Raw genomic sequence first — 20,384 nt, 5'->3', positions numbered from 1 at the left:
GAAAGCTGCTCTTTCTATCAGTTTGCCCAAGAAAGGTCCATTTGAAATTGGTCTGTAGTTGTCAGGGTTCAGCGGGTCCAAGTTTGTTTTTTTCAGTAATGGGCGTATGTATGACTTTTTAAGTTTTTCTGAAAATATTCCAGTAGTTAAGGAGTTGCTGATGATTCTCCTTTCTGGAGTGGCAGCAGAGGTTGTTAGAAAAATTTTTGGAAGGTCTGCGGTGGACATGGGTCAGAAGGGCTGCCAGCAGGCCTGCTCACTTTGACCAGGTCCATAAATTCATTGTGTGAAAAGTGTTGGAAGGAACGGAGGGGCTGGGTTAGAGTATTCTTGGTGTCATATAGCTACTTCTTTTTCTATATACTGTGTTAAGTTAGCATGAGCGTATTAAATGTTTAAACGCCATTTTTCCTTTTGCTTCATTTTGCACACAACACATAATTGTTATTTTAGCTTTCAACCTAGAAGAGCGTTGTGATTTACTTGAGAATAATATGTTATTACTCTGATATCAGTTTTGCTTGGTACACTGTCTGCACAGTGAGTGCTGAAGCCTCCAAGGATAACTAGACACAGCGTTGTTGTGAGGTCTGATCTTCGCACCTTCCTAGACACAACACAAATGCAGCTGCTGCCAAAATCTGGCTTTAAGCGGGTTTTATATTGCTTTGCTGAAAACAAACGTAACACACACTTGACGGTGCTTCGCATGCCGAGAGCTGGTGGAAGATGATGTGATCCTCTGCCACTGAGATTTTGAGGTATGGGCCCGCCCTGCTCAAACCCAAAAGAGACCTTCATAGATATAATATACTATGCTAAATAGGGAGGGTGAGAAATAGGTTTTGTTAATTCGTATTCATTTCAGCATCTTAGTATGCTGTCACCGTTCGCTTTTTATGGACTAGTAACTATGCTGATAACTTTGTTTCTTATAATAGGTTTGCTTGTATTATATAAGATACAGCATTTGAGAACCCTGCATTAGTAAATAAATATTTCAAATATGCACGTGTCCTCATTTACTCCACTTTCTGGATTGAAATGATTATATAGCGAAAGAGTGTTCATGTGTTCCACGATACCGGAGGCATTCTAAGTTCATGTTCTGGTTTGTCTAAACATTGGGAGTTTGTTATGACCAATGAGACACTGTAGCTAGCTCGGTAAGGGGATTTTGGGTACTGAGGTGAGTTTTGGGCCATCCTAATTCACTGAGGTTCCAAATCTCTATGCACAGTTCTGTAGGAGAACGGAATTCCCGTTACATGGCGCCCATACGTTGTTGGCCTTATATCATGACACTCGAGTAGTATATATTCAATCCTTAACCCCTTCACTGTCGTTTCCGGAAAACGGTGGTGTCGGAACAAACCTACCTATTTGTAAAATAGGTCTTTTTCAAGCTTGAATCTTACTAAAACGGTTTCCTTGAATTACTACCCAGTTGTGCTACAGAGTTTCATTTGTTTTCCTACCTTCCTGTGCTTTCATGGCTAATCCCGTGGACATTCCGCAGCATAGTCGCATTGCGGTGCGCAATCATTTGCTGAATTACAATGTACCCGTAAAAGGTTTGGCTGTGATAATGGTGGTGAGTGCGGATGCTGCTTACCCATACAAACTATTTTATTCGTGGGAGACATTTCTGGCGGTGGACGCTAATTCTGGTGTATTCCACACATACACTCCCTCTGCTGTACCGGATGAATATACTCCGTACAGGGCACAAGAGGTTCCTATTGATGTTTGGCAGCACCGAGTTTGGTTTGGTGGCGCCCTACCCCATTCTTTGACCGCTCCGAGGTTAGGTCTTTTGTCCATTCCAGGCGCAAATTGGCCTGTTTTGGCTGGATTCACTCCTCATCCTCTTCACGGCAATTGTAACCTAGCTGAACTTCGTAGACTACAAGTGGTCTCTATTGCCGTGATAAGAGCCTTAGTGCACTACAATGGCCGTAATCTTCCGGGTGGGCCCCCGGGGGGTGCGGCGCTTCCGGCCGGACAGGGTAGTTTGAAACTCAGTCCCGTGATGGTCAATGCTGTAATGGGCAAAAAAACCCTGGATAAGGATGATCTTCCTTTCTGGCTTGCCGAGAAATTTGACCAGATGGAAGCTGTATTTCCGAATACGACTCCTGGTGAAAAACACAGGATTTTGACGCTTAGTTTGCCGAAAGATTTGGCCCCTGAACTCGTTGACTGTGAGACCTGGGGTAAGACTTTTGCAGCGGTCTATGCGAGGTGCTACGGCACTCCGTCTATGGCTGTCCTGCCTACGGTCCTTAAACAAGCTTCTGAAACAGACGTTCAGCCCAAGTCCAAGAAACAGAATTGGCCTAAGAAACAAAAACAGCGAAAGCAACAGCAACAACAACAAACACAGGTTTCTCGCCCTGCATCTCCGTTGCCTGCACAATCGGAACGTGTTTATGACTTGCGCGATCGCGCACCGATTAAAACTCCTGATCGATTTCAGGTTTCTGATCAACGCTCTCCTCGTTCCTTTCAGGACTCATCGGCCTCGACGACCGGTGGTGGAGGGGGCGGCAGGGGTCGGGGTGATCAACAAGGACGTGAACAGTCTCTTCTCGAAAGACGGTGCAGAAAAGCAGGACGGCTCGACTCCGAAAAGACCACAGTTTGCCAAGAAGAAAGTCGCGGCTTTAACAGCGCATCGATATGCCACAGATAGTGAGAACGCGGCTTCGGAATCTGACGTGGGCTCTGACCTTGTTGGACAGCGCGGCGGAGATTACCATAGTGAGAGAGGCCCTGCGTCCACTACTGAAGGTGACAGTGACTGATATTTATGTTGTGATAGAAACAGATGATACAAGAGTTGCTCCCCCTGATAAGACTTTTTGAAATTGTCCTGTTAATCAAAGGTGACATACAGCGAACCATAAAAGGGGTATTTTGGGAAAATCTTTCGTCTACGTATGACATTTTGCTTTCTGAGGCTGACTGGCCCCCACCTTTTGTTCTCGTAGCACCGCGAGGGGAGGAGGTAATCCTCCCCAGTTTCGCAAACACAGTCTCGAAGGAGGATGCGCTGCATTTTACAGAGGAGTGGGCTCTGGCTCTAGCGCCGGCTGTGTACCCCAATCAATGTGGTTGGGATAAATTGTCCCCGAGCCACGAAATTCTTTTACGGTCTCAGCCGCAGCCTCAAACTCAATATTCCATTCGATGTGAAGCCAAAGCTTCCGTCGCGTCAATCCTTGAACAATTGGAATATCAAGGTGTTATTGAAACATGTGTGTCACCGATGAATAACCCTCTATTTACTGTAAACAAGTCAGACGGTTCATATCGTTTGGTGTTGGATTACCGGCATTTAAACTCGCATTGCCATAACTGTGCAGTACAGAATACTCACGGCTTTGCCTTAGTGAATAGTCTTGTGCGTAAGCGGTTTAAAACCACGCTTGACATTTCCAATGGTTTTTATGCCCATAGATTGGATGGTCCAAGTTCCCAATGGACCTCCTTTATGTGCGGCGGTGTACAGAAACAGTTTCGGCATTTGCCTTTGGGCTATAAGAATAGTCCTGGAATTTTTACTGCCCTCATAGTCTCTCTTTTAGAGAGAATCGACCCAGATGCGTGTTCGTATGTGGATGACATATCTCTCACAGACGACGAACTTTGGGAGCATCTGTGTCGAGTCAACGGAATAATTTGTACCTTTGCAAATATGGGTTACAAATTTAACTTTGCAAAATGGCACATTGCAGAGTACACAGTGTTGTTTCTGGGCTACGAGCTCAACAATGAAGGTAAAGGTTTAGCTCCTCACTTCCTGGAGAAATGCGCACAGCTGCGCGCTCCGACAAAACTGAAAAAATTACAATCTTTACTGGGTTTCTTGAATTTCGGAAGGACATACATTCCGGAATATGCCCAGTGTATCAAGCCGTTGTATGCTTTGATACAACCATCCTTTTCCAAATCATGCTGGCTGCCTGAGCACTCTGCTATACTGCAATTTTTGCAGGCTGATCTGCTCGCTTCTAAATTCTTACAGACTTGTGATAACCAAACCAACCTGGTGATAAGAATTATCCCTGGGACGGTGGGTTTCAAGTACCTGACTTTTAATGAAGGAGACACAGTACCTATTGCTTACAAGTCACACTTGCACACTTCGGCTGAAATGCGTGTTTCCACTGTGGAGAAAGTTTTAACGGCTGTGCAGATGGCAATTCTTAAAGAACGTGCCCTGTCACAGGGAAAACGCATCTTGGTTGTTACCCCGTGTCCTGCCTTGGAGGCAGTTACGAAAGCCAGTGTACCAAATTCCAAAGCTTTGCACCCTCAGTGGATTCAATGGGCTGCATCCTTGACGTCCCAGGATGTCATGTTTATTTTTGACGCCTCATTACGGTCACAGGAGTACTTACAGTATGAATTCGTTCATCCGGCTCCTTTAGCAATGCGACCTTTGGAGGATTTTCATTGCATCATTTACACTGATGGTTCGGCGCAGGTTGCGCATGGCTCTAAACATGCCTACGTTTCCGCATGCGCCATTGTGGTTGGTGCCATAGTGAACGAGGAGTTCCAAGTCCAGTGTCGTGTACACGCAGACACTAGGGGACTGCACCGCGCAATTAGCGGAACTTCGTGCTCTGATGCTTGCATTGGAGTACGATGATCCTAGTGTGACGACTTTGATTGTGAGTGATTCTTACTACTGTGTCCAGTCTTACAATGAAAACTTGTTCTTTTGGATTCAGAATGACTTTCGTGATTCCAAGGGTAGCACAATAAAACATAAGATGATCTGGGTTAGAGTGGCTGAACTTATGGAGAAGTTGCCCTTGTGTTTGTGATTCATACTCTTGGCCATCAGCGTGTTGGAGTCCACGCTGTCGGTAACTCGCTTGCTGATGAAGCGGCGAAATCTGCGGTATCGAAGTATTTAGTTGCAGCAGTTACACGGTCCAAAAGTAAAATAGATGATGGCATCTTGGCGGCTGTAGCTGCCACTGAGAAGGGAGGTAAATATCCTACGGGATTCCCTTCGAAGTACACATAACACTTAAGTCCCGATAAGGTTTCTTATGTGAAAATACCTGATGTTGGGGAACGCTTGATTCACAACTTGGATCGCAGGGCTACGTTGATTGCAGTGGCTCATGAAGTTGTGGCGTCTGCGCATGCGGGCGTCTCGGCCACTGTAACTCAGCTACAACAACGTTTCTGGTGGCGGAGACTGTACAAACAGACGCGCGACTATGTCCTTCAATGTGACATTTGCCAGCAGATTAAGCCTTCGACTGCTGCGCGTCCGCCTCAGACACAGTTGTACATATCTAATAAACCACTGGGTTGCGTTTATTTAGATCACTGCGGTCCTTTTTCTTCTGATACTGTGTATAAGTACATCTTAGTAGCAGTTGATTCATGCACACGCTTTGTGTGGGTCTGGCCCCATCAAAGCGCTGATTCACGGACTGTCATAAGAGATTTGCGTGTCTTTGCAGGGATTTTTGCCTGTGGTACCTTCCATTCGGATCAGGGTCCGGCTTTCGCCTCTAATGCGTATAAGGATGCTATGATTTCGTTGGGGGTCCAAGTCAAGTTTTCGTCTCCATACAGACCTGAGGATAATAGTGTAGTGGAACGAATGAACCAAGACTTAAAGCAATCTTTGACAGCACGAGTTATAGGCACTGTACCTTTGTAAAAGAGTTAGTGCTGATGCTTTGTCTAAGTACGAGTCCAGTTTGTCCGAACTCTTGAGTAACAGCATGAGCTACTTCTATGCAATTTGGTTTACGAAATACACTGAGAATTTGATAGAATTCTTTATTTTCACATTCAGCATTTTCAATTCTGTCTGAATAGTATTTTTTCTTTGCCTTTTTGATTGCTGACACCTATAATCTGTTAATTTTCTGTAGGCAAAGTTCATCTTGGTTGGCATCTGTTTTGAGCCACGCACGTTGCAACTTTGTCATTTTATCTCTTATCTCTGTGTTTCTCCAAGGTGCTTGTTTTCGTATGTTCTGTTGTGTGGTTTTTAGAGGTATCAGGATTTCAAAAGCTTTCTGTAGCCACTCATATAGTTTAACAGAATTTGTTTCTAGATCTTTACTCGATGTTAGTTGTGTCTCTAAGTGTTCAAAATTGAGTTTGTTCCACGACCGATAGGTGGATGCACGTAAGGTGATTTTAGGTGCGTTGCTTAGTGTTTTTTTATGTTGGAAGGCAAGCAAATGGTGGTCTTACCCTAGGACTGGAGTCATGGTTTGAATTTTAACTAGTTCTGTATTAGCAAAAATTACATTTAGGATGTGTCCAGCGATGTGTGTGGGTTCGTGGAGGTTTGAAATTTTGTCTAGAATTGCATCTGGGAATGTTGCCTTGCTAGGTGGAGGTCTGTAAAGGAGCAGGGAGTTACAAAAGGACGACGCTGTAGGATTGCATCTGGTGAAAAGGCCCTCACAATTTTTTATGGAGACGTCCTCAACTTTAATGATATGTAATGTTTGCCTGAAAACAACAGCTAGGCCATCTCCTTTTTTGCCTGTATGATTTTGGGTGATTGTTTGACAGCTTAGAAGAACCGATTCATGCAGAACTGGAGCCATATTATCTCCCAGTCATAATTCAGTTATAAATAGTAGGTCTAGTTTTGATTTTTTTAGGAGTAGATAAAGGAAATGCTGATGGATTTGTTTTATGAGAAGAATTTGTTAGTATACTATTGTGTGTGAATTAAAGTTATAAGGTAAAGGGGTGGTGATGTGCGAGTAGAGTGTATGTTGTGTGTAAGAGGGGATGAAGTAGAGTTGCGAGTGCTTGTCTTAGACTTTTTTGCTGCAAAAGGTAATATGTGTGGTGCCAGGGCCGGCTCTAGGCATGTGCAAGCTGTGCACCTGCACAGGGCCACCAAACCCCAGGGGCCACCACACCAATATATATCCTTAATATAGTAATCCTCTGAGGATGGATACGTATTGGCGTGGCGGCCCCTGGCAGGGATTTGGCGGCCTCTGGCTCTGTTCCACTTCTAAACTCCCTGACCCCCTCCCCTCTTTACTGGCCTGCGCGCTCCGCCCCGCCCGGACCCCCTCTTTCGGGCCCCCTACCTACGCTCCCTGCCCAGGGCCACCATGAGCCTAGAGCCAGCCCTGGTGGTGCAGTTGAGTGTAAATGTTTAAATAGTCAGACAAGCTAAAAGGCGTTGAAGTATTCACCGGATGTGTTAAGGACCAATTTACCACACCTTTTTACAACACTGAACAGTTACCTGGTAGCGAATCTACACAGACTCTGCATACTAAGGGATTGATACGTGTTGTACAATTAACTAGGAGTCTAAACGTTGACCATCTCCTCTTTGAGCAAGCCCACCCGCCAATAAAAAGAACTTATATCTCCTACAAACACATTTCAGACATGTTCACACTCGTTAAAGCAGAAAACTGAAACTACAGAGTTTACGTGTTCACAATGGATGCAGCCTTTGTGTCCAACTACTACAGAGATAATATTTGTGAAAAATCTCAAGTTCATATTGACTTGTTCTACTACTTTACAAATATGCAAAAAGGATAACAATGTATATAACTATAATATTTATTCAAATAGTCATCATTGTTAGAACATCACGCAGAGGTGAAATCTGCAACTAACCCAATTGAAGGGCTAGGGGAATTATGAGGCTAAGGCGGTGACGTTCTGTGGCAGGGTTGCTACATTGTGCTCAAGGAAATGCCTATTTTGCAGCAAATTATGAGAGGAAAATTGTGCAACTGATTCTGAGACATCGTGTATCTATTCTGACATTTAAACGCACGCTGATAAAAGAATTTTAGAGAGATATAGACCAGGCTCTTTAGAAAATTCATTTTAAAGAAAGAAGCCTACAAATATTCAGCACATCTTGCTCACATTCAGCATATCCTGATTTTGAGGTGCGTGAAAGCTAAGGAAGGCGACTGTATATTGTCACTGTCTATTCTGCCTCCAGAACAAAAACGTTTTTATGTGAAGCCATACCATGCATTGACTAGAAAATCCATGGATATACTTTTTGTAAAAGGTGTGCTTCTTTATTCTGCACACCCACGCTTGTTCTAAATCTTGCGCTCAGTTTTGGGCGGATTCACTGTTCTCACTAGGGGGCAGCTGAAAGCACCTCTTGCCATTACAAAGCAGCCCTGCAGTACAGTCTGGGAATGTACATTAGATATTTATTAAGCGTCTCCCGAGTTGGCACTTTAACGTTTCAAACATCAGACCTCCCCAGCCCATCAACCGGAGATATTACCACGATCGGAGTAAACCCCTCTTCCATGGGGCTAGCAATGCACGGCATTCACTGCGCAGTGGTTTCAGTGATTTCAATCCCTCAGCTTAAAAAAACATTTGTTAAAATCCGGACTTTATGCATCAGATGGATTAAATGACAACTGAGGCAAAAATATAGTTGGACAGCGACTAGAGCACAGGCTCAATTGCCTAATTCCGGTGGCCATGGACTATCTAGTCTAGAGAAGTGACTCTTCGAAGTGCCAATGTTTTAACCGCACAGTAGAATACACATACAGTGCTGCTGGTCATCGATCAATCGTAAAACCTGAACAAAAAGGGGCCAAATCCGATCACAGATCATTTCACAGCACAAAGCATGTTAAAATAGGCACTGCCAGCTCCTCTACAGCATAACGCGTGGAACATCTCTTTAGCTCCTTGTCGTTGACAATCACAGTGCTGATCCTTATATATAAAACCGCACCAGTCCATTTCACACTGAACAGATCATCGGTGGAAATCTCCTTCAGCACTTTTGGTTGCCATGGGAGTCCACACATGCATCACACAGAGTCTACAACTGAAGGAATGCCTTAAGGGGGATCTCGCCCATCGTTACGCAAAGCCTGTCAAGATGTGGCTTTTAAGAATGTAACAAAAGCACCTACATTTGCTCTCAATTTGTTCTATCAGAATCCTTACATTTAGCTATATGATCCAAGAGAAAAGAGGGGCATATTAAAGGAGAATGAAAAACAGGGTATCTTCCCCTGTGTTAACAAGGGTGAGAGGGGAGATACATGAGGTGGAGCAAGACCAAAGTCAAGGAGAAAGCTTTGATGGTGTGCCCAAGTGTGAAAGAGAAAGTAAGAATGAGTGAGAGACAGACAGTAGCATAAGGGCGATGTGGGAGCCAGGAGGAAATGTCAAATACTCAGAAACAATTCACTTATTCTCTCTGCTTTACCCTTGAAAGGCAGCTTCGTAGTAAAAATTCTTTAATCAGAGCATTTCAACAAAAAGACATTCATTCAATTTGCATCTTGAAATATTCCCATGATAAAGTAGTGGTACCTTAATAAAACCACACTCCCCCAGAAAACCCAAAAATCTCTAAAGTATGTACATACGCACACAGGAACCTCCCTCTCCCTAAAACACACCATGACCTGAGTCACGCTATTACCAGTTTAGCCATTCGGTCACAAGCATCAACTATCGACGTTTGAACTTTCAAATGGGTGTGTACATGGATCCCTTGTGGTCCTCAGGCAAAATGGACACGACAAAGTGCCCCAAGTATAGTTACTCAGAAGGCGGCAGACTGAATAGCAGTGTCTTTGCCTTTTAATGTATTATTATTTCCCAGGAACAGTGTTGCATTCCATTATCACCCAAAATGCACCCAATACTTAATCCCTGAGCCAACTTTCAAACATATCAGCGACACGGTTCTCTAAAGACCAATTATCCATTTGCTTTAAAAAGATTCAACAGATGCCAATGCAGAGTAAGATGTAACACTTAAACAAAAGTAAGGAGAAGGCACAGAGTGTCTCTGTGAAATAGCTTTGGGAGAAGCAGAGCAACCACGTTGCCATTATTCGATAAGTCAAGATGATCTTTTATTAGGCAAAGAAAAAAAACATAAAACATACAACATAAAACATCATTACAGTACATCACAGTATCTTGTCCTTTTAAAATAACATATCCATATAGTATCTCAATCATAAAAGAGACCATCTTCAATAAATAAAATAAGAAATTCATACCTCGAGATAAAACATTCAAATAGGTTTAAAATTCCTTAGCCCCAATAAAAAAAATCAAGTTACAAAAGTGCATTGTGTGCACAAGTAGATAAAACTATGGACAGGGCACTTATCTTCATTCCAGTCTCTGCCAAGCAAACTCATCTTTTTTTAATACGGTTGCAGAAATGCCTCATACAGATATAAACATTTTGCATGAAATTGCAAAGAATCACCAGGAATTATCACGACAAAATACTATTTCCCCACTAGGTTCCTCCTTCTCATAGCTACATAAATGATTTTATAAATCATCAGACAAATATAGTCACTTTATAAAATCTGTAAGTGAAGCAGGGCAGGTCTGCACCTCCTGATATTTACGGACCTTAGCAGCGAGATTAAAAAATGTTTAAAATAACTTACAGAAAAAGAAAAAAGTGCAGCATGTTCCCAGAGGCACGGTTCAAGGGCAGAGTCAGAAAAAACATTGCTGAGGTATGAAACTAAAAAGTGGGCTATGTTAAGGCTAAACCTCTCCAGGTAAAATCTTTGGGACTGTTGGAGTGAACTCCATCGAGTCCGTGGTTGCTAATGGTAGATAACTGGCAACCCTCTTCTTTCCAATCACCAGACCTTCTCTTCGCCTTTTACATAGGGCTAAATAATCCTGTTTTAACCGATGTTTGGAGACAGTAGAGATATTCTGCGGCTCGCCAAATCATTCAACTCTCCCTAGCATGGCTCCTTAATATTTGATCATTATTATTTCTTGAGTAAGTAGAACTTTCTTGTTTGGTCCAAATTGAGTGCCAGAGTTAAGCGAGGCTAGTTTAATACGATCTTCTCATGTCCACAGACCTAGGCCCATGTGGCAGAGAAATATGGGGAGGCAGTTGGGGATAGATAGGCGCCTTCTCAGGAACACATTCTTTTTAATCAGTAATTTTGAGATCCCACAATATCCCAGGACCCCATGTGTCACAGCAGAGAGGTAACGTACTTCATAAATATTGATTGCCGCATCCACAGGTTTCGAATCCAATTTCCCAGCAAAACTAAAAGGGACCTGGATGGTTTGATCAAACCGAAATGTTTTACCCTTTCTTAGATGTGACCATGTGCCTCTGCAATCGAATGGAATGTTTAGATAGGTGAATGTCGGGACATCCATACGTACTTCACCATTAATGTAGAGTGGTCTCAGGCTGGAATATGTGTGACCTACTACCATCACGTGTGCTTTAGCAGAATTGTCTTTAGGCCCACTTTATCCATAAATAGTGCAAATTCACCATATCTTACGCAAATAGTCACATTTTCTTGCAACTGGGGCAGAAAATTAACCAGTGCCCCATCCACACCCTTTTCTTACAATTTCTGACATCATTTCCCTCAGTAGAAGGTTGAGGTGAGGTACATAAAGGCTAGCTGGAGACCGCCCGTCTTTACCACAGTCTTATGCAGAAATTACAAGATGTTCGATATTCAAAGACGCTTTTCAGATTTATATACAGATAATAGAGATTTGCAGCAGCACATTCTCAGAATAAGCTATTTGAACTGTTGTCCCTAACAGCCACTAAAATTAATCACATCAGTTTTTCACGTAGCTCCACTTTGGAAAAACGTTAGTACGATTAGCTGATGATAGGTCTCTTGGCCAAGCACAAGGAATTATTTTAACATTATTTCATGGTTTTTGAAAACCTCATCTTTGGTAATGGGATGAAGGTGTCCGAGTCACCAGAACTATAATGAATTGTATAGTTATCAAATTGATGATATGGGAGTGAACTAGGAGTCAGATTCATGGTTAAACAATTCTTTGATGGTGGAAACTTGGAAAGTGACGATGGGTGGAAACAAACAGCTGATGTCCAATCCAAGCATGGAAGAAGATGTTGGGTTGTCTTGTCTGGCAAATCTCGACCAGCTGGTCCACCCGAAGAAGACATGAGGAGGTGGGTAGACATGGGGACAGATGGAAGTCAGTAGACACTATGACATTTTGACCGAATGCTTTCCTGAAAATTATGTCCTTAATATTGCCTGACCCTCATAAAATGATATTCCACTCAGACTTCAAGCACAGACACTGGTCAGCGTCTTATTTGTGTGTTTGGGAATAGGAGCGATAAGAAAAGGGTAAAATGCTTGATACAATCCAAAAAGATTACTGTTTTATTCATTTTTTAAATCACCCCAGCTTTCTTCCTTTGGCACTGCTTTTATCTTTCTCTTCATCCTTCTTTCCCCTGCTTTTGTGTTTTTCTCTCTACTGCTGAAGATCAAAGTCCGTGAAGGGAAAAATAAGAGCTGGTCTCTAGATATCAGTACTGGTGGGCCCCACTTGATCAAATTAAGCAGTTATGAAGATAACAGTAAAAAGTCCCAACATGCTTATTGCTCGTACTGAAAAAAAAACAGGACTGCTTAACAGTATCCCTCATTACTGACATAACTTCCTGAAGCAACACAGTGCTTTACAAAGAAAAGAAAACTATCTGTGTAGGAGGAGCCTCTCAGATATAATGTAGAAAGAACAGAAGAGATTGAGGGGTCACCATGACACCAGACAGGATACAGCTGGTAGGGAGGTAGGTACATGCAACGAGGTTAGTTCCAGTAGGATCAGGTACATGATGTTTACACTACTCACAATCACAATGAATGTCAAAAGGAAAATAACATGACATGCCCAGAACCATACAATTGCTAAGTCAAGTGTCAAAGGTGGTAGTGGAACACAGGCCACAAATCAGTCACAAGTCCACATTACACCCGGAAAAAGACCATTTACAATGGCAAATTTCACAGAATTTCAATATCAGTGAATGCGCTCTGTAAACTAGTGATATTTTGCATTTTTTTCAAGTAGGGGAGAACAGAAAAACATATCAGATTCAGAAAAGAGAAGTTGCTTGCTTTCTCCCTCAATGTGCACACATTCCAAATATCCAGAGTGGCCTGCACAAGAAGCATGGTTTGTGTTCTTTCAAACACCTGATCTATAGAAAACATACTGCCCCAAAGAGAAAACCGGTGTGCAAATATATACGAACAGCTTTGTAACGTATGATTTAGATAGCAAACATAAGCTGCCAAAAATAAAACATACAGGTAAAGTTGCAAGTCTATTTCTTACAGATCAACTGTGCTGGGGAGACGGAGCCACAATCTGAAAAAATAATTTTCGTCAATTAAGAGCGCCTAGAGGCCCACCCAATCGAGAAAACAGTGCTACGCCAAATATGAATAAAGTGACACAAAATAATCGATTCATAGCAAAAAGACTACAGATCATGTCGAGTTTTTGAAAACATGAGCCACACGCAAATAAGAAAAAAAAACAATGCGCCATTCATTCTAGTTAAAAAAATACATACATTTACACGCAGTGGTCGATATAATACAGGGTTAAATCAAGAATGGTGCATCAAATTAGAAAAAGAGTCATTTTGTAATAACACCGTTATGAATATGCCTGTCCAATACTCTCTGTTTAAATGTATGCGTAAGTACGTTTTTTGCTTGATTATGCAATAATTTTAGGAAGGGACCTGTCATCTGTCAAAAAAATACACAGACGTGTAACTGTACAGTGGCATGCTGGACCGTGTGTGCCCTTTCTAACGAGACCTACACGTCACACTGGATGTTCTGATTTTTAGTCTGCTGGTTTAAAAAAAAATCTCGGAACTTAATTCTTTCCAAATTCTATTTTTTTCTCCAGAATAACTCTCATAGTATTTTGGGACACGTCACTAGGGTTACGCTACGAAAACTTCTAAGCAGGAGAAGAAATCGTGTGTAAAAGTCACCCCTCCTGCTCTGGGCCACATCGCTCACGCGTGTTCTACTACAGCTGCAGCAGGGGCCGGCTGATTCATGTGTTATTGTTTACATTGAACTGCCAATGCTCGAGACCCGCGTCGTGCCTGCCAAGCACCGCGCTTTCCCCTTCCAGAGGCGCTTTTGGACACCGGGGGCACTTCAGGGCGAGCACTGGTACTTCTGAGCGCCTGCTTCTAACAACCCATTCATACCAGCCGGGCGCAATATTTCAAATTCAGTTGTCAAAATTAAACAAACAATATCAAAGAAAATTATGGACAGGGGAAGGCAGTCCAGCAAGCTAAACCTCTTTGGGCTGCAGAGTCGAGTTTCCCTCAACTGAATAGAGCTTTGCATTTATTTTAACGAGGATCAATAAATATTTCCAAGAAAGAAACCACAATTTTCCGGAGAAACTACAAAAATGTAACCCTAATCTCGATTCCAGGAAGAAGAAAAACACACGAGTTGTTTTGCCTCAGGCTGGCTACGTTCATATGCCCTTTAATACATAGTATTTTGCTGTTTGCTTTACAAAGATTTTGAGGGGTTTTTCTTTAGTAATGGGAGTCCACAAATTCTAACATGGTAGGGATCATAAAATCAAACTATAATTTACTATTTTATTTGAAGGCAATGTCTGTAGAAAGTCCTGCCTCCCATATACAAGTGGTTGTGTGCAGGGGCATCATCGTGGAGGACTAAAGCAATCATACTGGAGGCATAAGAACCAGTGTTAAAATATTTAATGCGTCCACGAGGGAGTGACAGCCGTCACAACAGAGCCCCGGGGGGCAGGCAGCCACATTAAAGGAAACTGGCAAAAGCCATCCCTTATTTGCAGATATTAAAATGTTCAAGAGAGGAGGCAAAAAAATGAGTCCATTCACATTTAGCAAACATTGTCTTCCAACAGTCCTAAATGCAGGAAGGTCCCTGAATTTAGTTCTGTTTCTAGTGGGATGTGGAGTTAAATAGTGCTGATTTTTAAGGGACTGTCTTCATTTATCCCTAGCCTAGGTTGGCACTAGACACCAGTGGTCTGGAGGTCTCAGCTCCTGCCTTGGGAGCATCTTTTGGGTACCTGGACCCTGGACAGCGCCTGTCATGATTCTGAATATTTGGGCACACCATGTCCATTATTAATGGTCCAGTGGGTGGCTATGGGCCATGGCAGGCTGCCCCCTCACCCGGGAGGCCTACCCCCGGCGTAGCTGCGCAGCCCCGGGCTGCTGTTGCTGCCCAGGCTAAGTGGGCAGGGGACCAGGAGCTGCCAGCTGCAGCATCCCCTTCTCCCAGCTGGACCCCCGCCCTCCCTCCCTGGAGCCCCGCCCCCTGCGCGGCGGCAGGCCTTACCCGCGCTGCCCGGGTGATGCTCAGGTCCTTCATCACCTCCTCGAAGGCCGCCGTCTCCTCCGCCTGCTTCTGGTTGTGCAGCGCGATCTTCTCGCTGAATTTCCGAGGGTTGTTTGAAGTCGCCATCTTTCTCCGCTTCTCCTCCTCCTCCTCCTCCTCCGGCGCCGCCTCCCCCCGGCGCGGTGACGTCAGCGCGTCCATGGACGGCGTGCTGCGAGCCGCCGACTGGAAAGGAAAGTGCCGGTTCACGGCCCTGCCGACAGGGGGCGGCGGAACTTCTACATGATAGGTACACTCCTCTCAATAATGTTTAATTGACATAAAAACATAATAAAAAGATATTTATTTCGCCCCTTTCTTTCTCTTTACCATTTGTTACATTGTTTTATTTATTGGTTTATTTCCAGTTATTTTTCATACGTTTATTGATAGCTTATGAAGGGCCAACATTAAAATTCACTTTTTTATATAATATAGTACTCAATGAAATTTGTTACATATTATAGTAGCTAAAGTTTTTAAATGTATTATATTAATTATATGTAATATGTAATATATATATATATATATATATACACACACATATATATATATATATATATATATATATATATATATATATGATTTTTTTTGCAGAGTTTTATATAGCACAAACTTGAACCAAATCCGAATCGGGTGTCAGAGCCCTTTACATAGCACCAGTTACATTACATGAGGACACACATTCATTTTTGTTAGGCATGTAACCAATGTTCTATAATACTTTACTTTATATAAATTGTAAAAATCTCATTATAAATATTTAGCATGTGATTTTTAACTTCTTTGTCCCTGTAGGAACTTATAAACAAAATACTGCTCCAATGGCGATAACACAATATATTATGCCTTAGAAATAATACAGAAATATATTTATACAGTCCAACTAGTTTTGTTTATATTTATATTAATTTTATTTACCACAGTTTGGTATTATCTAACTTTACATACAAGTTAACAAGCTTGTTATAAATATTTAGTATGTTTTGGTAACTTTTCTGCCGCGTAAGAATGTACTAACAATATAGTGTCAAAATACCAACAACATAATGTAAACACCTTGTAAATAATAAAGAACAAAGATTTTACATAGTCCAAATTTTAAAATGCTAAAATTGCATTTTAAAATCACTCAAAAAGCCTAAACAATTTCAAACTATTCAACCAATACAATGTCAGGTTACTACTGGGTTAAAACCAATCTGTGCAATAAAAGAAGTTCAGCAATAGTCAACAGTAAAACTATAAAAAATGAATGAACTTAAATCACTCTCATATGATACAAATCATTGAAAATAAAGCAATCACATTTCCACAGTGCAAGCAGCTTACCAAGATCCTATAAGAAATATCAGCAGCATAAAACAAGACTCCTATTAAAATGTGACTATGTTCACCAATTTAAAATGACCACCTAAACTGGCATATCTGGATTTAAAATATTGTCACACATAAAACAAATAAACACATTAAAACAGAAAAAAACAATAACATGTTTAATTAAAGCTGTATGATTTCCAAATACAAATCGCAAACTGCCCACTTAAAATAACCCGCATTTTAAAATGCCTCATTTTAACAAGCCACTACAAATGGAAATTTACCTAGATAAATTATGCGTATTTTGAAACTCTAAAAGCGGGTTTCATTTTGCCTTGTTATATTGGCACACCAAAGTATCAACAATGTATGAGTAGAAGATTTATTAGAGTAAATATAATCAAAAATTTAAAGCGCTATATAATGGTTTCAAACCTTCTAACTGACCTACGATATTCTGGAATCTAGTCTATGTTTGGTCGTTTTAAGAAAATACACTTGTTGCAACCACCAAACAGTACCAATTGCATTAATTAACTGGGAAGTAATACCTTAGCGGTATTTCTAAAAAGGGCAGCAATATCTTTAAAGAGAACCTAATTTATATCAATTGTAAAAACCTCACTATACATATCTAGTATGTGTTTTGTAACCTCTTTGTCCGCATAGGAACTTATAAACAATATACTGCTCCAATGGCAATAACACAATGTATATGCCTTAGAAACATTATAGAAAGACTTTCATAAATTCCAACTAGTTTTGTTTATATGTATATATATTTATTTACCACAGTTTGGTATTATTCTACTTTACATACAACTTAACAAGATTATTATAAATATTTAGTATTTTTTTATAACTTTTCTCCTATGTAACAGAGTATTCACTATATGGTGCCAATATAGCAAAAACATAATGTAAACGCCTGAAAAATAATATATAAAGATTTTACTTATTACAAATAATAAAATACTAAATTTAAAGTAAAATCACTCAAAAAGCCTAAACAATTTCAAACTATTCAACCATTACAATTTCAGACTACTAATAGGTTAAAATCAGTCCGTGCAATAAAGGCAGTTAAGCAATAGTCAACAGTTAAAATATCAAAATGAATCCACTTAAATCACTCTCATATAATACGTATCATTCAAAATAAAGCAATCACATTTTCAGCGTGCAAGCAGCTTATAAATATCCTGTAAGAAATATCAGCAATTTAAAACAAAAAACCTATTAAAATGTCATTATGTACACCAATTTAAAATGACCACCTAACCTGGCAAATATGGGTTTAAAATATTATAAAAAATAAAACAAATAAACACATTAAAACAGAAAAAAACAATAACATCTTTAAATTAAGTGATATGATTTCCAAATACAAATTGCAAACCGCCCACTTAAAATAACCCGCACATTAAAATGCCACATTTTATGAAGCCACTACAAATGGAAATTTACCTAGATTATTACGCATATTGAGAAACTCTAAAAGCAGGTTTTATTTTGCCTTCTCATATTGGTGCACCCAAATATCACCAATGTAAGAGCAGAAGATATATTAGAATAAATATAATCATAAATGTAAAGTGCTAGATAATGGCTTTCCAACCATCTAACAGGTCGGCAATATTCTGGAATCTAGTCTATGTGTGGTCGCTTTTAGAAAATACACTTGTTGCTACCCACTGAACAGTGCCAATTGCATTAATCAGCAGGACAGTGATACCTTAGCGGTGTTTCTAAAAAAGGGCAGCAATATCTTTAAAGAGGCCTACTGCTTCAGAGGTATAGTGGGGGAAACGGGATGTACAATTACAAATGAGCTTCAGTCAGTGTGCAATTCTATTCCAATTTGAAGGAAAACGAATATAACAAATTAAGCTGTTAAATGAGAAGCGTGTTCCAAAATACTTATGAAATGTACTATCCAAATAGAACACATATATTGACTCCTTTCCTGGAATATTCAGACTGAAATCACAAATCATCACACTGCTTTCTTTGGGGTGAATAGCTCCCCATAATCTCATTTTGGCTTAGATATACAATTTAGACGTTTCACTTTCATAAGCAGAGCATGGGGTGTTCAGTAATTTGTGTATAAAGGTATTAGAGGCCGCTAGGTGCTTCTAAACTGGTCATGGTTTTGGAAGGACTTATGCTTTTTGTCACTGACGTTTTGGTAATGGGAACAACAGCCTGCAATATATTGTTGATGGCTGGATTGGAATGTCACCTATTTTAATTGTAAGCTAATTTCTGAAGTGATGGATAAAGAAAGGACACTTGATTAAAACAGTGGTCAACTTGTGTTCTCCAAGCCCATGTGTGAACTACGGGTTAGTGAAACAAAGGCAAGAAGCCAGGGCCTTCATACCCACATGCCTCACGTACCTTTGATATGCACGAGGAGTCGTGTGTTATCAGAGCACAGATGGGTCATCAACCCCCCCCCCCCTTTAAAAGCTGCAGCGGGGGTGGGGTTCATGACCGGCCTCTTCTGTCTGCATCTCGGCAGACAAAGGCCCATAATTTCAATGAAAGAGTGGGTGGGTGAAGTTAGTGAGCGGATGGATGGATGAATAGATAGATTTGGAATAATATATGGGTGGATGGATAGATGCATGAATGAATGAATGAAAGGATGGATGAGTGAAAGGGAGGAAGGATGGATGAGTGAAAGGGTGAATGGATGGATGGATGAGTGAAAGTGTGGATGGTGATGAGAGGGAGGATGGATGGATGAATTGCTGAGTGAGTGAAAGCATTGCGGATGATGAAAGGGTAAATGAATGGATGGGTTGAAAGGCTGGGTGGATGGACAGGTGGGTGATGGATGGATAGATTAGTGAAAGGATGGATGGATGAGTGAAAGGATAGATGTAAGAATGGATGAGTGAAAGAATGGGTGGATGAGTGAAAGTGAGAGAAGATAGATGCCTGGATGAAAGGGTGGATGGATGGATGGATGGATGAATGAGTGAAATGGTGAATGGATGGATGGATGAGTGAATAGGTGGATGGATGGCTGAGAGAAAGGATTGATGGATAGATGTATGGATGAGTGAGTGAAAGGATGGATGCAAGGATGGATGAGTGAAAGGGAGGAAGGGTGTATGGATGAGTAAAAGGATGGATGGGTGCAAGATGAGAAAAAGGATGGTGAGTGAGTGAGTGAAAGGATGGATGGATGAGTGAAAGGGTAAATGGATAGATGGAGTGAAAGGCTGGATAAATGGACGGAGTGAAAGAGTAAATGTAAATCGATACTTGCATAGCGCACTACTCAACCGCAAGGGTCTCAAGGTGCTTGTACGAATACCGCTGTGGAACCCGTCCTGGCTTTCCCTGTGAGGCGTCCACTCCTGGGCACCTCCAGGGTGAAGGACAGGCATCCTTAGCATTGTGGGGGCCGTTGTGGAGATTAAGCAAGCTATTGCCCAGAGTTGCAGAGTGGGACTCTATGATTAGAATAGGCACCGAGGCGAGAATTATCAGGTCCGTGGAATTTTGAGCCCAAGACCCAACTAGGCGGGGAATTGAACCCTGGTCCCGGGCTAGACCTCTGCATCAGGGTCTGCTGCTCTAACCATTGAGCCACACTTCTGCACGTTTGGATAGAGTGAAAGGATGGATGGGTAGATGGATGTGTAAATGAAGTGGTGGATGGATGGTTGAGTGAATAGGTGGCTGGGCTGATGCATGGATGAATGAGGGAAATGATGGATATAAGGATTGATGAGTAAAAAGGATGATGAATGGGTGATGGATGGAAAGACGGATAGATAGAAGGATGGA

The 20,384-nt window shown here is 41.5% G+C and overlaps 1 protein-coding gene across 4 annotated transcripts in view; it reads right to left on the bottom strand.

Annotated features, from left to right (window-relative positions):
- CRTC1 (CREB regulated transcription coactivator 1) overlaps window positions 1-15,391 on the bottom strand; it is a 364,358-nt gene extending 348,967 nt beyond the window's left edge. For 2 of the 4 annotated variants that reach the window (XM_086947032.1, XM_086947030.1), the window contains exon 1: window positions 15,219-15,391. In XM_086947032.1, coding sequence (XP_086803158.1) covers window positions 15,219-15,344 — 126 coding nt within the window. In that variant the 5' untranslated portion in view covers window positions 15,345-15,391. The remainder of the gene's footprint in view (window positions 1-15,218) is intronic. The other 2 variants (XM_086947029.1, XM_086947031.1) reach the window with 1 other exon arrangement.
- Window positions 15,392-20,384: the final 4,993 nt, after the last annotated feature.

This window comes from Lissotriton vulgaris, chromosome 12 (genome assembly GCF_964263255.1).
Source record: "Lissotriton vulgaris chromosome 12, aLisVul1.2, whole genome shotgun sequence".
NCBI lineage: Eukaryota > Metazoa > Chordata > Amphibia > Caudata > Salamandridae > Lissotriton > Lissotriton vulgaris.
The sequence above is the reverse complement of the archived record's forward strand: the minus strand, read 5'-3'. Positions and strand labels throughout refer to the sequence as shown.